The sequence below is a fragment of the Crocodylus porosus genome, unplaced genomic scaffold (assembly GCF_001723895.1).
Source record: "Crocodylus porosus isolate Cpor-Errol unplaced genomic scaffold, CroPor_comp1, whole genome shotgun sequence".
Lineage (NCBI taxonomy): Eukaryota > Metazoa > Chordata > Crocodylia > Crocodylidae > Crocodylus > Crocodylus porosus.
Window position 1 is genome coordinate 45343780 of NW_017728943.1, and position 20620 is coordinate 45364399.

The window sequence follows — 20620 nt, forward strand, 5'->3', positions numbered from 1 at the left end:
CATGCAGTGTGTGTGTGTGTGTGTGTGTGTGTGCGTGCGCGCAGCGGGGGGGAGGGGTTGACCCTGGGAGGTCCCAGGGTTAAAAAAAAGCCATGCCAAAAAAAAGTGGGGCAGTGCACGTGGCGGCAGTGCGTGCTGCCCAAAACCAGAGCCCGTCTATCCGGAGCCATGCTCCAGCTGCTGGTCAGGCTTCCTCCTGCAGTAGTGCCTGAGGATGCTGCTCCCAGAGGCCCCCAGGACCCCAAGTAAGGCTGCCAGGGCTAGCACAGTTGCTAGCCCCAGCTTCTCCTACCTCACCCGGCATAGCCTGCTGCGCGCCAGAGTGCTCATGGCATGGGCATTCTCCGGGGACAAGTATCAGCTGCTACTTCTCCCCAGGGAAACACAGGTTCACACTCATCTGGACGTGCCCTCTGGGTTTGTCTTGTGCACACCTGTCACCCCCCTGAAAGGATCTCAGGGCATGGCACCCTGGTTGAGAATCACTGGTTTAGAAGCTGAGTACAGATGCAGAGTATTTTATTTATCTAGATATAAATAATAAAACCATGCCTAAATAAAGCTCTAGGCACCCTAACACAATACAAGAGCATGATGCCACTAGGGTACTGCCTAGCTTCTGGATCCTGATTGAGGTTAGGTAGGAGATTAATACCAAACTGCTCACGAGGGCAATTCTAGGCATGCACAGAAGTAGAACTGAAGGCAGCTGTGGCATATTAACGTCCAAGAGTGAGCTGCACTTCCATTATTAGACGGTGGATTACAATTTTGACTTGGGCACTGTAGTTCCACCTAAATTAGAGTAAACATTAATCCTACTTTCCATTTTAAATACCTGTCTGGGATGTCCTGTCACTTTTGTCCCATTTTTACAAATCTCCCGGACTGAACCAACAAGATGCCAGGGACAGATGTCCATCCCCTACACCCTAGCAAGCTCTGCTGAGACCAGAGCTTGGAAACAACTAAGCGTGCTCAAGAGCAGGGAGAGGGGGGCCCATCCCATTTTGAGATTCAAGAAATATGATCACTCTAACCTAAGTTCTTTCTGGGATCTAGCTCAAAGCCTGGGCAGACAAAGTACATGACCCCACATAGTTTTCTCAAGCTGAAAGCACAAGGATTCTAGATTTACCTTCTTGCCACCTCCACACTGTGATGGTATGCTCTGGATCTACTCCCACTGATACCAGCAGTTTGCCAGTAGCACTGAAGTTAACATAGTTGACCCCTTTGGTATGGAAGCACCGCAGCATAGAAAGAGTCTGCTTATTCATAGCATCCCATATGTGAATAGTAGGAGTTGTACCTAAACGCAAAAAAGATAAATTAAAAGAGACTTAATTCCTTTTGTGAGGCCTTCAGTGTTATAAAAGCAGTTTCCAAGAATGGAGCATCAAAACAGACAATTAAAAACATTTTAAGCTTAAGAACCACACTACTTATTGTTGTTTGTGAAATAAGACAAGTTCTAAATGGACAACAATACACTAATGGAGAATCTCATGCAAAATAAATTGTCTGTAGATGTTTCACTTGTATCCGCAATTCACACAGATACAACAAGGTAACATGAAACTTTACATAACTCTGCTGACTAGAACTCACAAACAAAACAACCTTACCTGGAAATTCTGTCATATCACCTGCATTGTGAGAGCAATGGCAAATGAGGAAGCACCAGGGGAAAACAATAGCTGAAATAAGTCATGTTTCTAATGCTGAAGTACTCAACATCAGCACCAGAAGGAAGCACAAAAGTAAAATTTTGAAAATGGATATGAATAAATAAAACCAAAAAAGAAAAAGCAGGAATACTGTTGAACCTTTTGGGTGCACTGTCTTTTATATAACAACAATATTTATTACTTTTCCAGATTAAAAATAAAATTGCATGTAAAACAAATGTTATCCTATACAGGCCTATTTAGATTTCTTGAATTTTAAACAGAGTCAATACTTGTCTAGATTACTGACCGAACATTATAAACATTGATTTCCCGGGTTCTCATTAAGCACTCAAGGAGGAGGGGAAAAGGGGCTGTCTGCAATAATTGGTTTTTTTGGTGCTATCTCATCATAGAAAACTTGTTGAGAAAAATGTCTATGTATTCTATTTCAAGGAATAATTCTGAAAATAACAGATCTTAGATTTCTAAAAGGACTCAAAAACTACTGTATTAGGATTCTGACTCAAAATCTAGCACACACACAGCATTCTGTACTATGTTTGGCTGCCACCCACCCACAGCAGAAATGACTATATTTCAGTTATATCATATGTTGCCAATCTATGACCTCTTTTGAGACCCTCCAGGATTAAATGTGCTCACACAAATATGAATGTATTGTTCTAAAATATTACAATCCTTAATGGGACACTGTGGGTATAGCTGAATGAGACAGAAGCAAATACAGAATGAAAACCATATGGAAATGGACATTTTCTCTATACATTTTAGCCCTAAACATAAGAAGGTAGCCACAAAAAATGCCAAGGAAGTTTTTTTCCCCAACTTTGTTCCCAAAGTGCAAAGTAATCCTTGCTTCTGTCCTGAAATCTTTTTCTGCTGAACGTCACCTCGGGATACTTTTATGGGTAAGTCCTCAACTTCTCTAAATGAAGGTTTCTAACAGAAATGTTGACAGAAGCTAAATATTAGCAAAAGTAGCATGAATATCTTAATAAAAGGATACTGAATAAAGAAGCATAACACAGAAACTAAATAACTCTACTTGGCAGTTTAAAAAAAAATAATTTCCCCTGTATTAGAATTCTGAACTTGTACATCAGATAAGGGTAATGTATTACCATTCTAGAGCCTTGTCTGCAGGTACAGACTAAATATATATCCTCTAATTTGAGTCTGCTCAGAAAGCCAATTCCCATTAGTTTCTATGGGACTTGACAGCACTCAGTAAAAGTGACTACAAGTTTGTTAAAGTGTTGATATGCTTCTGTTTTCCTGCGCTATTGCTAAGGTTCATTAGCATAGTAGTCATGGACTTCTACTCCCAGTGATAAAAATCAGGGTTATAAATAAGTTAGTACACCAGTGATTATAGAACTTTGCTGGTTTAATACTGGTGTAATTAAGTGAAAGGAAAACTTGAAAATGTATTTCTATTCTGAAGTTGTGGGCAAAGGGTCATGATCATGTAACAGTTACTTGTGACCTGAAGCCATTGGGACTATTTATAGGAGTAAATGGGCATGTCTACATGTGCATTAATGTGCTGTAGGTATTGCGCATTAAGTTTCGTACCTGTAATAACAGGTACTAACTGAATGCACAGTAACCAGCACTACTGCACACCTTTTTTTAGTGATGCTAACACATAATAGACTAATTCTACTTCACTTTAGCGCAATAGCATGGCTTTTGCCATGTTGTGCTAATGCACAGTAGAATTAGTCTTGTGTAGACACATCCACTATGTCTCAAATAAGTATGATTTCAGAGTTGAGTCCATTTCTGTGTCATTACTGCTATTTAGATGTTGTTGTAATTGTTTTCTGTGCACTTAACTGTTTTTTTCACTGATGTTTTTCATTAAAATGTTCTCCCAGTGTTCAGCAATGGTTTTGCGATACTTCTGAACAGTGCTCTGAGCACAGGAAGTGAGAATGAGATGATCACCAATACATGAGATGAGTTGGTGCAACCTACTAAAGCCTTTGATTTTACCCACTGTTACATGCATGGTATTTCATGGTCCAAAATCTAGTAACTCACAGAGATGACAACGTAGCAGACATATTGAAATCATGAAAAAATACTGAAAACTGATGATCTCATTAAGGGTGAAAAATAATCTGAGGACAGCAACATTGGTAAAACCAAGATTCTTAAATCAAAAGCCAGCAACAAATCAGTGCCCCGATGATTTTATTTAAGTAGAACTGTGTCAATATGGAAAATCACCTACCAATCTGGCTGGTAGCAACAATGTTTTTGTATTTTGGATGTTGATTCACAGTCAGGCAGAGAATGTCATCAGTATGCTCCAAGTAGAAACTCTGGCTTCCTAACAAAATGCAAACAAGTTTTTATTAACAACAGTATTTTACAGTAGACTACAATGGAAGTGAAGAATTTTTAAAGTAATCTATTGCTACATATCATACTCTCAAAGGGGGCAGGAGAGGAAGGATAACAACAAATTAAAGCAGGGGTTGGCAAAGTTTTTGGGCAGAGTGCCAAAAACCCCTGCAACCTGGATTTGGAAAATGTTGGCATGCCAGGGATGGAGAGTGGAGGAGCTGCAAAAGGCCTGATCCTCAGCCTGGCCCGGCTCCATGGTGGCAGTTGGCTGCATGCCTGCAACCACCACCCCTTCTCCAGGATGACCACCTCTTTAAAATGTAAAAGTGGGACACATATCTGTCTCTTCCCCTGCCCCGCTTCTGTCAGCAGCATGGCTTGAGCAGAGCTGAGCGGGGGTGGATGCAGGCTGCCCACTGTGGGCTTCTGCTGCCCTTCCCCTGGGAGCCCTGTGGTAGTCATGTGCCCCCTGGCCACCCAGTAGCAGCAAGGGGTATAACTCCACTCTGCTACCATCCCTACTGCTGCCAGGCAGGCAGGGGGCACATTGCCACAGTGGCATGGGGTTGTCAGGGGGAGGGCAGCAGGGTGGGGACCCCAAGCCTGCAATAGGTTGCCTGCATCTGCCCCTACCTCACACACATCTGGGGAGCATATGCCCCCCATGCTTCCTTCAGGGGGTGCATGCAGTGTCAGGGAGCTGCCCCATGCCCTGTGCCCCCTGGACAAGCTGCCCATGGCTCTGTCCTGCTCCATACCGCAGCCCCATGCACTGCCTTGGATGGGCAGTGGCCCAGCCCCTTCCCCACTCTCTCCCTCACCGTGAGGGCCTCAATCTGCCTCCCCACCTCCCCGCTCATAGACTTACCTGCAGGGAGCTGCTCTCCATGCTGCCTGGCTGTATTCCCAGCCACGTGCATGTGGGTGGGCATGCATATGCAAGTGGTGCCCCCTGCGTCCCACTCCCAGTAGGCCCAAGCAGCCCCTTGCAGGCTGGAATGCTGCCAGCCTGTATGGGGAAACCTGCTGGTTCCTGTGGATCCTTGCATGATGCTGCAAATCTGGGACAAGTGTAGTCCTGGAGTCATGCAGCCTGGGACTTGAAGTTCCCATTCCAGGACTATCCCACCCAATTCGGGATGTGTGGTCATCCTACCCTTCTCTGCCATGCACCCCGAGGCATGCATGCAGCTGCCACCAAGCCCAGACTGCAGGCAGCTGTAGGCTGGCTGCACTGGGGTCTAGAGCCCCAACTCAGCTCGTGACTAACAGCAGCTGCACACGCACTTTGGTGAACACAGCTGGGAAGGTGCCAGGGTTGTTCTGCCCCCATTCCCTTCCCCACTGTGTGCCCCAAGATGCATGTGCAACTGCCGCTGGCCATGGAGTTGTGCTGGGGCTCCAGACCCCAGAGTAGCTGCTTGCAGCCTGCCTGCTGTGAGCAGCCTGGGGTCTACGGTAGTGGCAGCTGCATGTGTGCCGTGGGACACATGATGGGGAAGGGGCTGGGGTTGCATGAGTGCAGCCACTAGTGCCATGGAGCCGGGCTGGGGCTCTGGACGCTGGTGTATTGGTGGCAGCCTCCAAGCTGCCTGCCTGGGCTGCTGAGCCTGAGCTGCTTGCAGTAGGGCTTGCAGCATCCTGACTGCTTGCTGTGAGCAGCCCAGATTCTGTGGCTGGCAGCACCTACATGGAGCCTAGGCTGGCTGTGGTATGCTGGGCAAAATAGTATCATGTGCCATGCTCTCACACATGTTGTGGGCTGCCAGCCCCCGATTTAAAAGATTTATTTTGCTCTCATTTATATGGAACAGAGCAAATTTGCAGTAAATAGCACATGGTTTTAAAATTACTATATAAAAAAAAGCTGTTTGTTGATTTTCAGGAGTCTCAACAAGGACCAAAAAGAACCTCTAGCTGCCATCTTGCTGAACCTACACAGGAAGGGGACAGCCCAGGCCACCTGCCTAATGAGAAAAAACCTGTAGAAAGGAACCAGGGGCTGCATCCAGATGAGCATGGAAGTGTGGTACAGGAGGAGGAGTACCCTACCTTGCAGTGCGGTGGGGAGGGAGGTTCAAAAAAGCCATGGCAAAAAAAACCAAAGTGGCACATGTGGCATCAGCATGTGCTGCCCAAAACTGAAGCCTGGCCAGCCAGAGCCATGCTTTGGCTGCCAGCCAGACTCCCAGCTGCAGGAGTGCCACAGTTGCAGCTCCCTGAGGCTCCCAGGACCCACAATTGCTGGCCCCACCTCCCCTACCCCACCCAGGGTGACCTGCTGCATGCCTGAGTGCATGTGGCATGGATATTCCTTGGGGACAAATAGCAGTGGTACAAGGTATGCCACTGCTACTTGTCTCCGGGGAAGCAGATGGCCATGCTCATCTGGTTAAGTTCAAATTGTACCCCTCTGAAGAAGGGGCCAAAGCATGAGAAACTGGAGGATTCTTCCCAATGCACTGGTCACATTAGGTAGGGCATTCTCACAGCTATGAAAGCATGATGGCTCTGCTGCTTCTCCTTTCCTCTTGGCAGCAAGATCCTTCACATGTCCTACTGCCCTAAGTTTGTTCCCAGTAGGTCATTGGTGGCCAACCTTTTTGGAAAGTATGCCAGAAGCTGAACCCTGCACCTTCTCTGAGTGCCACTCCTTTGCCCTACTCAATCTGCTGCTCTGCTTTCTGCTTCCTGTCCTATCTGCCATTGTCCTCCCAGCTCCAGCCTTGATCTGCCACATGCCATACGCAGAGGCTGCCTGTGACGTGTGTGGCATGTATGTCATGGTTTTGCCACCCCTGCCGTAGGTAATCAATAGCAACTAAAGAATAGGGATGAGAGGAAATAAATGCAGCTGAAAGCCATATTAACTCCCAGCTGCGTTTCTTCAGGGAAATCTAGGGAAAGTGGAGGCGAAGGTGTAGTCAAGTACAGCTTAATTTGTTCTTGCTCTTCAGTTTCTTTTTTCTTATACTCTTCATGAAATACTCTACACGCATGTATAGCACCAATAGGATCTTGTTTCCTGAGATTTAAAATGAAACAATTGATCTTGGCTGCCCAGAAAGGTCTTTCTTAGGCACATCAAACCTACTGCACAGTAGCAAAGGCACGTAGTTTTTTGTGATGCTTAATGTGCAGTAGATGAATTCTACTGTGCATTAGCATGGCTTTTGTTGTGATGTGTTAATGGGCAGTAGAATTAGTCTACTTGGGAACTGCTCAGCCCAGGTTCTTAGTTTTTTCTTTCCAGAGAGCCATTCATCTATCTTTTATTCATGGTGCTTTTCAACAAAACAGCTGTGGAAGTTAAGTTGGAAGATTTGATTTGCATCTCTGAGTGGGAGATACCCTTGGTCACCAGAACAGGATGACTCCAAAGGAGAACTTGGCAACCCTATCATAATTACTATAGAGCCCAGAGACAGCTATAGGTTCTTTTACATGCTCACATGGATTCTCTACCAGGATACAAAAAAGAAAAAGGGTGTCAGAGGGTGACAAAATTATGAATTATGAGGTTGTCTTGGCCATGCAGTTTTTTTTAGTCTGAAGTATTGTTTCATCTTGAATTACCCGTGGAAAGATTTTGAACTATGCCTGCTGCAGCTGTGTGGAAAATAATATCAGCACCATCATTGAGGTAATGAAGGTTGTTACGACAGTCAAATCCTCTGTATCCAAAAACATGGTCTAAAGCCAGCTCCTAGTTAAGTAAAACAAGAAAAAAAAGATGGTGGAATAAAAGAATAAGCAAGACAATTGCAAAGTTCAGATATAAAGCAAAGTGTTAAAGTAATTAAGCAAGAAATATTCTGCCAAAGCAAATGAATAATTATACAATAATTAGTAAAGTATGCCTACTCCTCTCCTAGTTTACAGAGGCATGACATTCTCATGCATCATCTACACTGATGCAATTCACTGAAACACTGAATTTATTTTCCAGTTTCCTGAATAAACCGAAAGCAATACATTCTTGCTTCCTCAAGGTCCACGCAAAGTAGATTCAAGGTCAACAAAGGTGATTATATTTCTCATACTAGTCAAAGAGATTGCAATCAATATGTGTGAACTTAATTACTTTACTGAAAGTTTCTTCTGGATGACATACATCTCGAAAGGCTTCATAGATAGGGAAGTAATACGTTACTAATAAATTGTCATCAAATGTACCAAAATAAAAAAATCATTTATTTAAAAAATCTGTTTTAAAGTATGGAAAATTCTATTCTTTAAACAGGGAAAATACAGGTTTTAAGCAAGTTTATGAGTAAAGCATTAGTTAGAATTGCAATTAGAGTTGACAATCACAATCAATTCCCAGGAAAATTTTCTCCATAAGAGCAAAATTTTAGAGATGTAGAGATGCTTTTTAGGTGGCTGTTCAGTGAGTTCTCATAGCTCAGAATGCAGACCTAATGAACATGGCCCTAACCTTTAAATAGCAGTTTACTTTGTAAAACTTGCCTGCAAATGGCATTGCTAGGTGACCATGATGTCACTGCACAAGTAGTGTACAAGTCCTGCATGCATTTTTTAAACTGTCTAAAATTTCAGAAAAAATGTGCAGCCCATAACTCGCTCTCTCTCTCTCTCTATATATATATATACACACACATATATATAGGCATGTGCCATAGAATGATTTCTGACTGTGCAGTATTTGGTTCTTTGAGAGGCTGCAGCCAGTGTGAAGCTGACTACTGAGTCACATTTACCTTGTGAGCAGGAGCTCACATTATTTTGAACAGCTATGTCAGTCAGAACATGCCCTGATCTGTGCCTCCATGTGCTCCCACATGTGGTCATAAAAAGATATAGTGGCTACAACTGCCCTAAATTTCTTCACATATAAATTCTGCAGGTCACAGAATCCACATTGCCTAAAATAACTCAAGGAACCACCCTTCCTGTAGGGTAAGTAACCATACTGTCTTCTTAGAGTATGTATAAGTGGAGATACCACTGATGGGGATTATCTTCTTTGGAACTATGGGAACAAGGAGTATTAGCTGCATCAATAAAAATAAAATAAAAGGAAAGTCTTCCCCCAACTCTGTCACTGGATCTAGCAGTGCAGTTCAGGTATGATACTTTATGAATGTAAAGGGATTATTTGATGTAGCAGATTTGAGATACCAACGTATTTCATAAATAAGCTGAAGAAATTATCTGGGCCTTTGTAGAGTAAGCCTTGATAGTTGGTAAGGGGAGGAACGCCTGCCAGAGAGGAGTGTATGTTATTCATTTTGACAGCCTTTGGGAGGAAACAGTTTTGCCTTTAGAGAGGCCATCTATACTTATGGATAGACATGGAAAAAGTCTGAAAGATTTAATCCTGTTAGTGAAGTACCACATAACATGATATACCCAAAGTATTTCTTTTCCTCGCATGTAAAGTGATTGAGGTGAAATTCACCTACTCCTCTGGAGATGAACTTTGCATGAAGTCCCAGTATCACTTTGTCATTGTAGAACACAATGTCTGGGGTTTGCACCACAAGTATCTGCAGCAAGCTCACTCTACTGGCCCATGTGGCTGCCACCAGAAAGACCTTTCAAGCTGTTAGAGGAGAGGAGACTAAGAGAGACAGTATCAGATGCTACATCTGTGTTGCTAACAGATGGATCTCGATCAAACTGAAGTAGAATCCAGAACGTTTCGACCACAGTAAGTAGCCCAGAACCACTGGTATCATGTTTTGTGCCATGGCCACCTACATAGGAAAAATCTTTTCCTTTTGGAGGACAGCACTTCCTGATACGTTGCCGTTGCTTGCCTTCAGCTAAGACATCCTGAATATGTGAGAAGATTCCCTCAGTCTCTCCACAGTACACATTCAGTAAGTATCCAGGCTGTTAGTTTCAGTAGCACATTTGTCCCTGGTTTGGTGACAAGAGGTCTTGGAGCCTGACTGGGGTCACACAGACCTATGTAGCAAGTCTGTCAGCCATACCCATCTCTGTTAGTGTGCAGAAGATCAACAATAAGCCTGGTCTGGTCTCTACTCTGGAGATTAGAGGAATCAGTAGGAAGGCATAAATCAGACCTTGAACCCAGTGCAGAAGACTGGCAGTAGGGATTCCATGCTTATGCACCCACTGGGACTGATGTGTGGACATGTGGCACTGTCTCAGGTATTAAATTGTCTTTGGATGCGTCTCCTCAAAATTGTACCCTCCGAGATGCACCTACATAGTGACCAGTCATGACTGGTGACACCATCTACTAAGGAAATCCACCAAACTGTTGCTGGTACCTGGTAGTATTAGGGCTAATAGGCAAAGAGCAAGTACTTCCTTGCTTTTATATACAGTACAGTACCAAGATGTTGTTTGTCAGTATTTGTACTACAAAATGCCATAGGACATAGGTTTGGCGACATACATCCTGCAGGCTGGATCTGGCATGCGGAGCCATTAGATCTGGCCCGCGGAGCCATTAGATCTGGCCCGTGGAGCAGGGGGTGTCAGTGGCATGTCAGCAGCAAGGGGCGCTGGCTGTGCTCCACAGGTGGGGGCGGTTTACCTGCACCTGCACCAGGGCTCAGTGGCAAGGAGCTGCACCAGGACTGGATGGCAGGGGGCTTCACCCATGCTGCAGCCCAGCGGGGAGGAGCTGTGCTTGTGCTATAATGGGGTGGAGAGGAGCTGAGCCCATGCTGCAGCTGCAGGGGCAGGGAGAAGTGGCAAGGTAGGGGCCAGGTTGAACCACTGGGTTGCCTGGAAGCCAAGCCAGGTTGTTCCAGCCTGTGGCTCTACAGTGTTGCTGGCTGTTGCCAAAGGACATCACATATACACACCAGTTTGAGTTTGTGGGCATTTACATGTAGCCTCACGTCCTCTAGGGACAATGTCCTTATTATCAGATGATCTGAGTGGGCACCCTCATCCTGTTCTGGATATTTCTGTGACTGACTCTCTGGATGGCAACAGGATTTTCAGTGGTACTACTTTCTAGTGGTTGTTGGAGATGATCAGTACCCTGAAGGCCTGAGACAGAATTAGAACTATCTGCTCAGCTGATGATTCACTGGAGCAAGCCAGAGTTACCAGGGAAATCTGGCAAGTGGCATCATACATATACACAGAGATATATGGCTGAATAACATGATGAAGCTGTCCTGAGGTAAATATACTCTTGCTGCTATGGGGCATTTATACATGTGCTCCAGGAGTGGGAGGGGTGGAGAGCACTTTAATTAGTTAGAGCGGCTCACAAAGCCGCTTTAAAGTGCCTGGAGTGTCTCGTGTATCAGTGTCCCTGCACTTAAAAATGGCAGCAGGGTTGCTTTAACTAAAGCTTGTTCAATGAGCTTTAGTTAAAAGCGCCCCCACTGCCATTTTTAAATGCTGGGATGCTAATGCACGAGATGCTGGAGTCTGCTGAAGTGCGGAAATTACCATGCTCCAACAGACTCGATTAATTGAGCCTGCTCTGACGCACTGTAATTACAGCTTAGTGGCTCATGCATAGGTGCCCATGGGATGTATCCTGCCTTCTGTGAACTCTAGTGTCTGAGATGGCATCAATTGACTTCTCATGGTTCTTCAAGAAGCGCAGATGGGTGAACATAGACAGGATGTTACTGAGGCTTGTTATAATTTCTGATAAACAGAGATCCAGGCTTGCCGTTTGCTGTGGAAAAACATGGATATTCTACTTTAAAGGAGAAAAACGCAGGAAACCCTTGCAGGCTGGCAGAGTTCCAGCCTGCTAGGTGCTGCTTGGGGCTGAGGGGAGTAGGACACAGGGGGCACCATGTGCATGTGCACATGCACACATGCATGAGGCAGCCAGGCAGCAGCGGAGAGCAGCTCCTGCAGCTCCTTCCAGGTAAGTCCATGTGGGTGGAGGAGGACACATGTGATGCATCTGGTGCAGGAAGAGTACAGGCAATGTGTTGGTGGGACAGCAGGGGGAACATGTGATGCATCAGGGGGGCGGGGGAGCACAGGCAAGGCATTGAGGGTGCTGGGACGGCATGTGTTCACCTAGATTTTTGTGCCCACTATGGGGTGTAGGGATGCAGCCAAGCCAGACCAGCTTCAGGCAGGAGCTGCCTCTGTGGCCCAATGGCTGGGACCCAGCCACTAAGGTGAGGTGCAGTGGCTACAGTGGTGGCAGTGTGGAGTTGCGAGCCCTGGGGATGCCTCACCTTGGTAGCCATGGCGTTGTGGTGCTCTCTTCTGTGATGGGTCCCACCTGCTGGGCCATGGAGGCAGCTCCTGCCTGGAGCTGGTCCAGCCCAGCTGCAGCTCCACACCCCACTGAAGGTGCAGAAATTTAGGGGGGCACATGCCCCCCCGTGTTGCCTGTGCTCCCCCCTCCACATGTCACCTGTGTCCACACCCTCCTTCCCCACACACCCATTGACTTCCTCACAAACTGGGGGGCTGGGGCTTGGCGGTGGGGTCAGTGGGTCAGGTGTAAGAGGCACTAGCAGGGAGAGGGTGCTGTGGCTTGGGAATGAGGGGATCAGCAGGGCCAGGGGGATGTGTATCAGGAGGGGCAATGGCATGGGCAGGGGCATGGCACCAGCATATCAGGGCTGCTCAGTGCCACAAAGCAGCATGGGGGACAGCTGCAGCTGGACTCATGTCCTGGTGAGTGAAGGTGGGGGAGCTCTGATCTTCCATGATAAAAAAACTAAAATAAAACACCTAAATATATAGGTATTTAGAATCTATTTTATTATAACATTTGAGGCACTGGAAGACTTCCAAATTGCTTTAAAATTGTAAATATATCAATAAAACATTGCGTTCAACTGATACCTATGTATACACTGGTGTTTCATTTTAACTGCAAAAAACATGGATTTGGGGGGTTTTAATCAGAGAATTTGGGATTTTTAAAGAGTGAAAACTAGGAATCCTGATAATGACTCTCATGGCCCAATATGGAGTCATCCATCACCACTTACAGCACTAGTGTGTGTAGATGAAATGAGTGGCATGTATTCATGACACTTTCAAGTGGGTTAAATGCTTTTGCACCGCTTTAATAGTGTCAGTGTTTGCATGCATCAGCGGCATATTGTGCAGTAATTCCAGCTGCTGTAGCAAATTTGGCGGCATAATGTGCCTTAAATGACTTGGGGCACAGCAAAATAAACTCCTCCTCCGAGTTTTAGTTTGCTGCCCCTACAGCTGCGGAGCAAATCACTGGGTTCTGTGCAGCTCAGGGACTCTGCAGGAAGCCCTGAAGGCAGCCTGGCAGCAGCCTGGGAAGGCAGGCTCTGCCCAAGATCTTTTTTTTTACCCCCTGGAGCCTGCCTGCCCGAGCTGCACAAGGGCTCAGTGCTTCCCTCCGTGGCTCCAATGCCCCCCAGGACTGCCCAAGTCAGGTGCTTGCAGGTGGCTGCCACCTGTGGGGAGGGGCCGGCCGCTGCCGTGGAGGGAAGCACCAGAGCCCCACACCGGCAGCCCAGGGACTGCTCCACCCGCTGGCAGCTCGCCCTCCCATTCCCTGCCACCAGAGGCAGGTAAGTTCGGGTGTGTGCGCAACACGGGGGTTTATAGGGCCCTAAATTGAAGCAGTGTTTTTAAAAACCCACTGCTTCAATTTAGGGCCTCCGTTTAATCTACACACACCCATTGATTACCATTTGCTCTTCCTAAGTTTTGCCCTAGATCTGTTTTGTGGTTCTGAAGGAGTGTGCCGAGGAAAGGAAATGTCTTTTCCTACATGAAAAAACTATTACTTGACAAATAATGCTTGATACTTCATGAAAGAGAACGCATTGTACCTTTAAACTATAGGGAGATTTTACCTAGCAAACATTAATATCAAAGCAAATTTCAAAATGAATAAATAAAAAACAAAAAATCCTTAAGCCTGACCTCAACCAGTTTCTTTTTTTTGTTGATATTATTCTTTTGCAGTTTTTCAGGTTGAGGAGCAGCTCTGCTAACTGGTGGCCTGAAACAATACATTGAAAAAAAAAAGAAGACAATCAATATATTTCAATGCAAAAGAAAATGTTCAAAACTATCCACTATGTTTGTGTACAAACGGAAGAATGGGAAGTATAGCTAGCAAGGTTTAGTGCCTGCTGTCTCCAGGATTTTGTAGCAAATGCAATGAACCTGGATCCATTCTGGTGTAGAGAGTAGAAACATTACTGAAGAATGCCGCTGATGAGAATGAATGGCAGAACAGACAGTGCTGGGACAAATTCTTTTAAACTCACACCAGCCTGAATCCAGAGTAACTCCTTGAAAATGATATACATTTGGCCTTCTGCATTACCATCAGACTATCTTTAGAAGTGGAGTGGAAGCTTTCTGAACAGCCAGCAGCTGGCCTTCCCCCAAGATGAGAAAGAGAGAGAGGGAAAAGAGATCACTGGTTTTAAATGAACCCCACTGCAGAATCCCAACTACTTTCTTGATCTTAAAACAAAATCTTTCGCTTGCCTTCAAGGAGATTTGGATCAGGCTTTAATTATGGCAAAAAAGCAACAGTTTCAGGTATGACTCATTGTTCACTGGTGTGAATTTAACAGAGATTAACGCCTAAAAAGTACATTGCTATAATTACAGTCACAAAAAGCAACTAAAACATGAATGTAGAACACAGACTGAAACAGAATCTTATTCACAAGCATGCTTTTTAACTACAGATAACCTTTACTGCTGTGAGAGAGCAAAATGGAAGCAAGCTGTAATTAGCTAAGGAAAAAAGTTTCTGTGATTACAAGCAGCGCAGTGATTAAGGGTATATTTGGCTGATCCTTCAAAGTGGCAGAGTAACCCCTGAGGGGACTGCATCCAGGGAGAAGTCAAGGGCACTTAGTCTATCTAAAAGTTGTTTATTGACTTGCAAGATCAACCCCATACTGCACAGTCTCGTTTTCAGTTATAATTTTTTACTCTAAGGCCAACGATTCCCACCTCCCGCAGCCTCCTTTACTTCTCATTAAAAACAGAGGTGGACCAAATTCTACTCTGTTTCAGTAACATAGGATCCAGCTCTCCCTGCTAGAAGGTAGGTGCAGAAATTATGTTGTTGTGTTGAAAGATAAGGGTGTGTACAATAGAACAGATTGTATCAAATGCCAGCTCTGAAATATCATGTGAAAGGAACCCTGGCTGGTGTAAATATATTAGAAATTACATGTCATACCACAAGTGTAGATGCTGGAGATTAAGCATTTGAGAATAGTACAGTTCTTTAAGCAAGAACTGCCAGTACATGGCCCTGATTTACTTAAGTAGTACTTGAATGGGGTAAAGGCTGACAGCCATTTGAGAGCAAAAAGCATACAAATGTTTTCTCTAATCATCAGCTACTGAAAACAAACCAGATAACCTGAATAAAATGTGTGCACTATGGAAGTTAGTCCCTGTTGAAAAGGAAGAGGCTGGACATTTATACCCACCACCCCCCTCCCAAATGCCTGTGGTACTTGCACTGTAATCCTGAAATGCAAGTACTATTAATCCTCACTTGGCAAAACTTCATTTCTGATACAAGCAGTAAATGGTATCTTGTTTCTTGCAGAAGGAACTAACCACCTTTTATTTAATACATCTGCATGGCTTTTTCTGTGATAATCATTTTTGTGGGGGCTTTACAGGTGGTGCTTTCCAAAGGATATTGTTAGTGTATTTATGACACTAGTATGCAGTATAAGAAGTTTAAATTCTAAAAGGACAGGAGAAAGCTGAAAGCAAATACACAAAGAAGCTCACTAGTCAAACACAGAGTAAGCTCACAAAGCACCAGCAAAATATATTAGCAGGTGGTCTTGTGACATTAAAAGAGTGAAAGAATTACCTTGATCCCCTTGTAAGCAGCAAATAAAGCCAAGTAAGAAACTTAGTACACGTTAGAGGAGTATTTCTGACCATTGTATTCATGCACAAGCATTTTTAGAGCTGACCAGTCATTCCTGAGTGTCACAAACCATGCTATTCCAGCATGCCAGCAAGAACTAAAACAGAAATTAAAGAGTGCACCAGTCTACGAATTCAGAAAGGTCATACCCTGGCATCACTGGGCAAACTCTGCACTAAAGCTCCTACAGGACAGGGAGACAAAAGGAAGCTATATCAATGCTTCCCACTTACTTTGTACTGAACTGAAAATATGCTGCTGTGTACTTTGATAATTTCAGTGTGCCTTATAGAAACTGTACTTCTTGGAAACATAACAGCAGGTTTGTGAATGCTGTTGAAAGTTTCACAGAAATGGATGGTTGTTTTCCGGTCTGGTTCAGCTCATAATTTAGCCTAACAATTTCTGCTATTTGTTGGTAGGACAACTTGTGTACTGGGGACAGTCTATATTTTTGTGGGGGTTTTTTCCTCTCATGAAAACAAGGTAGCTTTATTTTCTCTGAAACTGTTTAATTAAAGTATGTTATATAATCATCAATTATAATTGAATCAGTTAATGGTACAATAACCACCAGAAAATAGATGGGAGGAATGTGATATGAAACTTCACTCCCTTCCAAAGTAACAACATTAAGTGAAGCTAGAACATTTTGCAAAGGTCACTGTGAACCCAGAACTAATATGAAGCTTTGGAATCAGCACTTCCAAACAGAGTCAGTTGCTTTCTTGTATGTTTCCTGCTCTTTTTTCTGTTTTAGTGTAATTATAAAATAAATTTATTTTACATTTCTTCACCTAAAATGTCTATTAAAGTTTATGACAAAAGCAAGCCAAGATTTGTGATGAAAGTGAGGACACTACTACTATGACATGATCAGGAAAGAATTACTAGATAGTAAACACAAGATTAAATTTGAAAATACACACACACACATTTTATATATATCTGTACACAGTTCACATGTACACAAATACTGTGTGTATTTATATATACATATACATGTATATATATACACACATATATGCATTCAGTGCTTTATCTTCACCTTATTCAGAAAATAAATGTAAAAGTAAAGCAGCATCAAATTCATTTTCATTTTTAACAAGCCTGTGATTATAGCTAATTTGGTTTGAAACATATGATGGTAGTGTAAAGGATGACAAATTTGCATGGTAGCAAATTATGTATCTATTTACCCTTTGTGACCTGGGTAATGTATACCATACATAGAATCCTGTGCTTTTTGTTTGTATGGTGTTAATACTTACTTGACAATTCCCTGCCTCCAAAGGAAAGCAAGTTAAAACATAATACAAGTATTAACGGTTTCTTTCCAGTAAGTTTAAAGAAATGTGTGCAAGTCAAGTCAAGGGAAGGATGAGTTCCAAAAAAGTTCAGACACACGCACCTACTAGGGGCATGAATTTTGCAGACATCCTGAGTCTCACAGATTCTATCTCTGTTAGAAATTATGAGACTGATTCTGCTCTTTTACCAGTTTTTCAGGTATTATGTACCTGTTCACTTCAAGAGTCTTACTTTAAGATTTACACCTACATGAATTGAGGATAAAATCAGGCCCATTTTCTCTCTGGCTGACTGTGACAGTGGGAAAAGGTAAGTGCCACTTCACTCCCTCCCATCAGCTAACCAGCGAGTCCCTTAATGGACTGGCCAAGCATTGAGGAGGTGACTAAATCATGGATAAACTGCAGTGGCAGCACTGGGACAGAACAGAAACAACAGCAAGGGCAAGAGCTGAAGGGGGGATTTGGAAGAGAGAGCCATTTTGAGGAAGAAAAAGGAGTGATTTAAAGAGCAAGTGCATTGGGTTTGAGAGAAAAGGGCACAGGCTTTTGAAGGGAGGAAAAAAAAGAGACCTGATACTGCAGAGAAAAAGAGAGGGGATTGTTTTGCAGGAAAGCAAAGGAGTGGAAAGGGCAGGTCATAAAGAGAACTAGGATAAGCTCTCAGGGACAGGGATTATCTCTTTGTCTGTGTTTGTATAGCACACAGCATAGTCCAGTTGTGATTAGTGCCTTTGGGTGCAACCATAATAAACATGATAATGATAATCCTGGGAGCAGAACTGAGTCCTCAAAAAAAGTCCTTAGGAGAAATGAAGCAGCTGGCAATGAAAAGAAATAAAGAAAGAGCCCTGGCAGCTAAAAGAAAGACAGAATGTGAGGTGCTGGATGTAAAACTGAAAACAAAGGTGTGCTGAGTGGCTGGCTGCCAAGCTGGCAAGAGAGAACCTATTCTGAGACTATAATGAGCATCTACTCCTGGAAGGGGAAGAAGAGGCTGCGAGCCTCAGAACCTGGGAAATCTCCATGCAGGAGAGTTGAAAATCTGAGATGTAGGAACATGTTCCTTTGGTAAAGGATATTAGCATGGTTTTAAAAAGTAACGTTCCCTGGATGTTGGGGAAGGACCTGTCATGGTTTTCCAAATGGTTTAAAAATGTGTTACAGAAGATCCAGAACTTCTAAAAAAATCTTTTAAAGATTTTGTAAAATGTAACACACCTTTAGGTTCTCCCATCCTAGCATACACATGGGTGCATAGTCTATACAAACTTTCTTGCTAGTACTATGACATGATGTGGATATAAGACAGTAGGAAAAAAAGGTTTATTTGACACTACTAAAATCCTGCTCTGTAATGATCAATGAGTTACTGCAAAATTAAAACAAAACAAGAGGAAAACATCAATTGTAAACTATGCTCTTTAAAAATATTATATTAGTGCAACAAAGCAATTAACATCCCTGTAGTATTCTGTATTATTTTACATGTATGCTGATGCACTCTTTAAAAAAAGACAAGATACTGCAGAATGCATGGTGCTCATAGCCATTTGATATTTTTAAGAGGGGAAACTTCATTGCATTCCCATGTCATTCTAATTCAATCCCCAAACATAAACAAGCAGAAAAGTGGATTAATAAGAACTATAATCACTTCTGAATGGGCTCTAAAGACCTTGCTTTTAAACTAGCTGACTGTCCTAAACATCCTGTGAATTTGTTCTTCTAAACTGCTTGACTGCTGCAAGTCCTCAGTGTAACTATTGCACAAAACTTTGGTCCTTCCAACATAAAGGGATGCATAAATAAGGCAAGTTGGAAGTTCCCATCACATGTCTGATAGCCGAAGCAAGCAAAACACTGTATGTATATGTAGCTATTCTTTGTTGCACTGCCTTTCGTGAACAATTTAAGTTGCTGACTTTGAGCTAAAAAGCTCGAATTGACAATTAGGGAGAAAGCTCTCTCCCCATATACTATCAAGCAACTGCAATTAGCAAAGTCACTCAAACCAGAGGTCCCAGATCAAAGTGACTAGGGTTGGTAGTTGAAAAATTTTACTGGAAACTCCTCATCTCTGGAATTCTCTTTCCTAGACAGTAACACGCTCAGCAAGGTTTTCTTTCCCTAGGCTTATCTCAAGAGTTGAGAGGCTGCTTAGTTGAGGAGGGCATGTCTTTCCCATTTATTGCCTGAATTTAATATAAGCATTCTGAGCATTTGGTAACATGGCCCTTCTTATAAATAAAAATATTCAGTCAAGAATTCATGGAGAAAATTTGGGATAAAGGTAACTGTACAGTTGGTGAACCCATTAGCCTTTCACCTCTGCCTACCTGGATTCAAGCCATGTCATAAATGACATCTCTTTGAAGCTCTGGACTCTAGTCCACATATTAAAAACAAAACTCAAAGCAGCTGACAGTTCCTGAGCAATGCTGGAGCAGAAAGTAATCTTCCAGTTAGGATGGAAAAAAGTTGGTGGTAATTTGTATGGATTCATATGCTGTGAGAGTCTGCACTTTTGTGGACACTAAGCTTTTCACAAACAAACAAAGAAAAAAAAACACTCGAGGGCCAGCCGTGAGGTCTAGTGAGAAAACTGAGTCCTCTCCTACTGAGGAAGTAAGATTGGTCCTGAATTCAGAAGGCTGGCAAGGACTGGAAACTTCTTGATCATAATGACTTTAGATTAGAACTTTAGGTGGACAAGTAGGCTAGGGATAGAAGTTACACATAAAATGGTTTAAGTCACCAGAAACAGGTTTAAACCTGTAACAGGACAGAAGCTCAGTGCACATAAACCAGTTGGTTTAAGATAAACCTGGCTGAATGCAGTATCAGACTGAACTGATTTGGGTTAAACCAGTTTATGAAACTTCTGTCCCAGACCCCTTCCTGGTTCAAGTTAAATCACAGTCCCCCAGCATCCCTGCATGCTTTGCACCCCTGGGTTGGGCTATACTGTCTGCTCCAGCAGAGGAGGGTTGGGTGGGGTTGGGAAGGGGGGAGGCAGGGACTGTCCCCCTGCAGGCAAACCCCAGCTGGGGTCTGGGGCCAGGGAGGGGGGTTAAACTTCCCTTTGCCCAAGTACAGAGTTGCCCTGCCCTAATAAACTTACTGCTGGCTGCAGCTGTGGACTACAAATCCCAAAGGTACCTGGAAGCAGGAAGAGGATATGATGAGTAACCCTGCAGAGTCTTGCTGTTGTGATTCTGGGCTGCAAATCCCAGACCTTGAGGACAGCAGGAAGAGGACACAAACACGCAACCCATGCTGTCTATATGCTAGAAAGCTGTGCTTTAGTGCCCCCTGGCTTCTGGCCTGAGCCACTGCAGGTATGTGGCTGCATTTCCTTAATCAAAAGTGAATTTCTGTCCAGTAGTTTCTCAGTTTAACCTCTGCAGCTT

At 43.7% G+C, this 20620-nt stretch overlaps 1 protein-coding gene and 1 long non-coding RNA gene across 4 annotated transcripts in view; one reads left to right on the plus strand and one right to left on the minus strand.

The window, feature by feature from the left end:
* Positions 1 to 20620, minus strand: part of EML6 (echinoderm microtubule associated protein like 6) — a 325505-nt gene that overhangs the window by 31780 nt on the left and 273105 nt on the right. For 2 of the 3 annotated variants that reach the window (XM_019549288.1, XM_019549286.1), the window contains exons 28-32: positions 15838 to 15846; positions 13899 to 13977; positions 7626 to 7755; positions 3934 to 4032; positions 1139 to 1312 (exon numbers count right to left, since the gene is read on the minus strand). In XM_019549288.1, the coding sequence (XP_019404833.1) occupies positions 1139 to 1312; positions 3934 to 4032; positions 7626 to 7755; positions 13899 to 13977; positions 15838 to 15846 (491 nt within the window). The remainder of the gene's footprint in view (positions 1 to 1138; positions 1313 to 3933; positions 4033 to 7625; positions 7756 to 13898; positions 13978 to 15837; positions 15847 to 20620) is intronic. The other variant, XM_019549287.1, reaches the window with a different exon arrangement.
* LOC109319600 lies at positions 426 to 5071 on the plus strand. Its single transcript, XR_002103553.1, has 3 exons — positions 426 to 436; positions 756 to 758; positions 4993 to 5071. It is a non-coding gene; the product is annotated as an uncharacterized LOC109319600 (long non-coding RNA).